The sequence below is a fragment of the Carlito syrichta genome, unplaced genomic scaffold (genome assembly GCF_000164805.1).
Source record: "Carlito syrichta isolate Samal-C Ts95f unplaced genomic scaffold, Tarsius_syrichta-2.0.1 Scaffold50662, whole genome shotgun sequence".
Taxonomy (NCBI): Eukaryota; Metazoa; Chordata; class Mammalia; order Primates; family Tarsiidae; genus Carlito; species Carlito syrichta.
This window is the reverse complement of record NW_006994758.1, coordinates 320,060-325,548: the sequence shown is the minus strand read 5'-3', so window position 1 is coordinate 325,548 and position 5,489 is coordinate 320,060. Positions and strand designations below refer to the sequence as shown.

At 54.1% G+C, this 5,489-nt stretch overlaps 1 protein-coding gene across 3 annotated transcripts in view; it reads right to left on the bottom strand.

Moving 5' to 3' along the window:
* Positions 1-1,050: 1,050 nt before the first annotated feature.
* WDR13 (WD repeat domain 13) overlaps positions 1,051-5,489 on the bottom strand; it is a 17,560-nt gene continuing 13,121 nt past the window's right edge. For all 3 annotated transcript variants that reach the window (XM_021707788.1, XM_021707790.1, XM_021707796.1), the window contains exons 6-10: positions 5,076-5,383; positions 3,725-3,905; positions 3,483-3,624; positions 1,770-1,888; positions 1,051-1,377 (exon numbers count right to left, since the gene is read on the bottom strand). In XM_021707788.1, coding sequence (XP_021563463.1) covers positions 1,193-1,377; positions 1,770-1,888; positions 3,483-3,624; positions 3,725-3,905; positions 5,076-5,383 — 935 coding nt within the window. In that variant the 3' untranslated portion in view covers positions 1,051-1,192. The remainder of the gene's footprint in view (positions 1,378-1,769; positions 1,889-3,482; positions 3,625-3,724; positions 3,906-5,075; positions 5,384-5,489) is intronic.

The window sequence follows — 5,489 nt, the reverse complement described above, 5'->3', positions numbered from 1 at the left end:
GGTCTGAGGCTTTCTCTGGGGATAGAGAAAAAATCTCCATTACCACTGCCCCAAGGCAGGAGCTCCCAACCCAGCCTCAGGTCCTGGCTGCCCCTGTACAAGCTTGGCACCCCAAGCACGCACCATCTCTGCTTTTCTGCTTGTAGGAAAACAACCTGATGCCCAACAGGTTGGGGGGGCCAGGCAGGGGCTGTCATGTGGGGAAGTCTGGGAGTCTCAGCCCCCTGGAGACCTGCAGCCTAACATGATGTATCCCCCGGGGTCAAACCCAACTCCTCCATTGCAGCCACCCTGGTGTACAACCCTATCACTATTCTCATAGTGTCCTGTTGGGTCCCCTGCTTCTGTCCCCACCCCTCCACAGCAGCCAGAGGGAGACTACTATGACCAAGTCAGATCATGTCCCTCCTCTGCTTGAAACAATCTGGTGACTCACTTCTACTCCGAAAAAAAGCCAAAAAGCCAAAGTCCTCACCATGACCCACAGAGCTCTATAGCATCTGGCCTGTCCAACCTCATCTACCGTCATACTCTGAGACAGCAAGACTCAGCCTATACAATCCTTCTGGTGTGTTCCAGCCTCAGTGCCTTTGTGCTGGCTTTTTTCTCCACCTAGAATGTTCTTCCCCACACACCATGGCTCTCTCTCACTTCATTCAGGTCTTTGTTTAAATGTCACCCTGTCAGGAACAGCTTCCCTGATGATGTCACCAAAAAGAAGCTACCTCTCCACTCCTCCAACTCTGTCTCTCATCCTCACTGATTTTCTTCATGCCACTCGTCATTAGCTGGCCTAGCATATATAATATTTTTGTCTATCGTCCACTTGCCTCATGAGAACAGGGATTTCTATCAGTTAGGTCACAACTGTATCCCCAGTGCCCAGAACAACTCTTGGAACACAGATGGTGCTCACCAATGTCTGTCAAATGCATGACTGTGTAAAACACTTAAGGTGGTGCCTATGACACAGCAGACATTCACTAAATGCTTGCTGAATAAATGAATGCATCGATGCATGAATGCACAAATGAGTCAATGAATTGCATCCACCTCGTTCCTGGGGCTGCCCACTTCCCCCCCCCAGCAGACCTGGGAGCCGGCCCTCCGCACGACCACAGAAACTTTATTTACAACACAAGGCTGGGGCAGGCGGGGATGGGATGGTGGACAGCGGCAGACTGGCAGGACCTTACTTCTGCTCCCGCCTCCAGACGATGACCATGCCGCTGGCGTCGCTGGAGGCCAGCAGACTCTCGTCGCAGTTGAAGCTGACATCAAGCACGGGCGCACTGTGGCCCTGCAGCTTGTTGACAGCAGCCTTGGCCGCCCGCTCCACATCAAAGAAGTGCACGCACATGTCCTCACTGCCCGTCACTGTTCAGTGAGAGGGACAGGCCATCAGGAAGTGCCTGGGAACCCTGGGTGTGAAGTCCCTGAGGTGTTGAGGGGTTTATGTCCAAGGTGTGAGGTCCCAGCATGGCTTGGGGAGGTCTGAGGGGGACGCCCTAGATGGGAGGTCAGCTGACAGATTTGGTTCTGTGTGTAGAGTAGAAGGCTGCTGAGCTGTCTGGGGGTCTGTGTTTAAAGTGCGAGCTCTCTGAGATGTTTGCAGCTGAAAGTCCCAGTGTGAGGCTCTCAGGGCATGAGAGGTCACAAGGCCCAGGAAGTCAGGGCATCAAGGTGTCACGATGTCTGAGCCAGGTCGGCACTAACCCTGGTCCCTGACCTTCCCCAGCTGCCCAGACGCCTGTCTCTATAGGACTCACCCACGCAGGCCCCCTGGCGGAAGGACATGAGGGGACAAAAGATGCTGCGCACGGGGTGTGAGCTCTGCTCGATGGGGAAGCTTCTCTTCAGCTGTAGGGTCCCTTCGTTGTCCACTACCCTGAGGGGAGGATGAGAGAGCCGGTCAGCTTCAACTCCCGAGAGGGACCAGTGGTGGCCGAGTCTGTGTCCCCACCCTGTGCCTGAGTTATTTATTTATTTTTTTGAGTCAGGGTCTCACTCTGTCACCCAGGCTGGAGTGCAGTGGCACAACCATGGCTCACCACAGCCTCGACCTCCTGGGTTCAGGTGATCTTTTCGCCTCAGCCACCCAAATAGCTGGGGTTATAGGCACTTGCAACCACACCTGGCTTATTTTTATTATTTTTGTAGGAATGAGGTCTCGCCTGGTTGCCCAGGCTGGTCTCGAACTCTTAGGCTCAGGCAATCTTCTTGCCTTGGCCTCCCAAAGTGCTGGGATTACAGGTGTGCACCACTATGCCTAGCTTATTCACTAGTGTTCATTTCTAAGGGTCTCTACAAGATCCTGGTGTTCAGATAGGCACAAAGAGAGGAAATGGACACACTATGGTACGTCTACACTGTGGAAAACTGCACAGCTATTAAAGAAAATAAACCACAGCTCCTGCGGGTGACCTGAGGGCTTCTACAAGGCATTGTCTGATGGGGAAGAGGATGTGAGATGAGGGTGTAGGAGGAGCCCATTTATGGAAAACATGCCCTTCCCTAAAAAACATGTGCATGCCTAGGATTCCTAGAGAGAGGACAATCTACAGAAGGGCGTGTGCTATGAAAGTGCTTTACTGTGGCAGGAGGAAGAAACGAAGGGACGGGCTGGGATAAATGGGCAAAAACTTAAGAGTATACTTAAACTAAAAAATTTAAAAATTAGGGTAGGCCTGGTGGCTCACACCTGTAATCCCAGTACTTTGGGAGGCCGAGGTGAGTGAATTGCCTGAGCCCGCGGGTTCGAGACCCGCCTGGGCAACTTGGCGAGACCTCATCTCTACAATAAAATCAAAAAATTAGCCGGGCATGGTATCACATGCCTGTAGTTCCAGCTACTTGGAAGGCTGAGGCGGAAGGATCACCAGAGCCCAGCAGGTTGAGGCTGCAGTGTCCGGGAGCAGCCACTGCACTCCAGTCTGGGCAACAGAGTGAGACTCCAACTCAAAAAAACAAAAACAAAAACAAAGGAATCTTTCCATCTCCCAATGCCCAGGCCTACCCTAAAGCTTCTGAGATTGTGGGTCTAGGCAGGATTTTCTCACGCTCTTCAGGTCATTGCAATGCGCAGCCCAGGCTGAGAATTATATTTAGGTAATGTGACAGATACAAGTGGGAACAGTAACCCTCTCCTCAAGACAAAGCAAAAAGAAAGAAAAAAAGGAAGGAAAACAGGCCTCTGCTCCAAGAGGCCCCCATCTATTTTATGCCTCAGTTTTCCCAACTGTAAAATGGAGACAACAGCTTTTCCCTCACAGGTTGGTGTGAGGATGAAATGAGGTGACACGTGGGAAGTGCTCCCAACAGGGCAAATGCTGGGTAAGTGCTCATTAATGCTCTCACTCTTACTGCTACTCCTGATCTGTCAGGGAAATTAATCTGATGCAGGAGATGGGCTCTTGTCCTAGTCTACTGAGGAGGCAGGATCTCTCTCCCAAGGAGGCCCTGATGGGGGTGGGGGGGCCCACCTGTAGAGCAGCAGCTTGTTGAGACAAGCGTTGATGAGCAGCGAGGGGTCTCGGGCCTCGCGGCTGACCCAGGAGCGGGCTGAGATGCTGGTCACGGGGCTACCGTCATGCACCACCAGACGCTTGGCTTTGGTCAGCTTCCCTGTAGCAGTGGAGGGAGGGGAGGCAGAAGAAAGGGAGAGGGAGGTGCCCGGGGAGACCTGGGGGGTGTGATCCCAGATGCAGCCCTGTTGCCCCCCTACCTGTGGCCATGTCGAAGAGGAAGGAGAAGACACTGCCACGGTCATCGCCTGCCCAGAGCAGCCGGCCAGGAGCATCAAAGGACAAAGCAAGGACACGGCCTGTCAGCTTGCTGGAGCCGCCCTTTACTTTCTTGCCTGTGGAGATGTTCATGACGTGCACATTGTGCTTGGCATTCCCCACCTGTTGGTAGAACACACACTCCATCACCCTGCTTCCAGCCAGTGCCTCCTTGAGTCTTACCACAGTGGGGCAGCTGTCGATGGGACTGGCTAGTCCCTACTAGAGTCTACTCATAGTGGGACTGTGGGGGGTAGATGAGAAGATCGAGGCATGTAATCCTTCTCCCTAGCTAGCCCCTCTTGCAATCTGCCCAGAGTAGGCCAGCTGCTCATGGGACTAGAGGGGTCTCAAAGCCATAATGCTGGTTCTGGGTAATCCCCCTGCAGTCTGAAAACCACAGGGTTCTCCCAGCCTGCAATAATAGCTTTCCTCTGTTCTTTGGCTGCTCCTGCCTAGAGCCTGTGGGGCAGCTGCTGTTGACATGGATGGCTCTTGGCCATAAGCTCGCTCTTGGCCAGTTCTCCCTACCTGCCCAGGGTCATGGCAGACTTTTAAACTTCCTTCTCCTGCTTTTTTTTCTTTTCTTTTCTTTTTTTTTGAGTTGGAGACTCACTCTGTCACCCAGGCTGGAGTACAATGGCATGCTCATGGTCACCACAACCTCAACCTGCTGGGCTCCGGTGATCCTTCCACCTCAGCCTTCCCAGTAGCTGGAACTACAGGCACATGCCACCGCACCTGGCTAATTTTTTGACTTATTGTAGAGATGAGATCTTGCCGAGTTGCCCAGGCTGGTCTCAAACCCGTGGGCTCAGGAAACCCTCTCACCTCGGCCTCCCAAAGTACTGGGAATATAGGTGTGAGCTACCACGTCTGGCCTTTCTCCTGCTTTCTGATCAATCTTTTCTGAAGTCTGACCACGGTGAAGCTGCTGCTAATAGACCAGCTGAGGCTCAACCTCATCATTCTACTCCCCAGCAGTAGCCCCTGCAGCTGGAAAGCTGTAGGACTGTGGCTGATAGGACCTAAGGGGTCTCAGAGTCAGGACCCTGGCCTCGACTGGTACCTCCTGGAGTCTACCCTGGGAGAGCAAGGCTATCCCAGACCAAGAATTACACTCCCACATCCTCTGGCCTGTTTCCCTTTGGGTCTGACCACAGTAGGACTGCTGTGATGGGACTGCGAGGTCCCAGACACCCTAGGCCATCCCCCCTTACACTCTGATTCCCTCAGGCAGCCCTCCTGACCCGGCATGCCCGCCCTTGGTGAGCGGGCACCCTGGAGCCTGACCACAGTGAGGTTGTTGTTGACGGGCTGGAAGGTGCAGCAGAGCAGTTCAGCGCCATCAGGGTCAGGGATCTCCCGGATGCAGCGGCCGTCCTCAGAGGCCCAGATGCGCATGGTGGCATCGAGTGAGGTGGACACGAGGATGTCATTGGAGAGGGACCAGGCGAAGTCAGAGACGCCGCGGGTGTGGCCCCGCAGCACGCGGAGCACGGTGGGTGGGGCGGGCACCAGCTGGCACAGGGAGATGCTGCCATCGAGGGAGCAGCAGGCCAGGCGGTGCCGGTCATCATTGGCGAAGCGCACCCTTGGGACTGCAATGTCAAAGAGTCATTTGTGGGAGTCAGCACACTCACTGGGCACTTTTTTTTGAGTTGGAGTCTCACTCTGTCGCCCAGACTGGAGTGCAGTGGCCGCTCC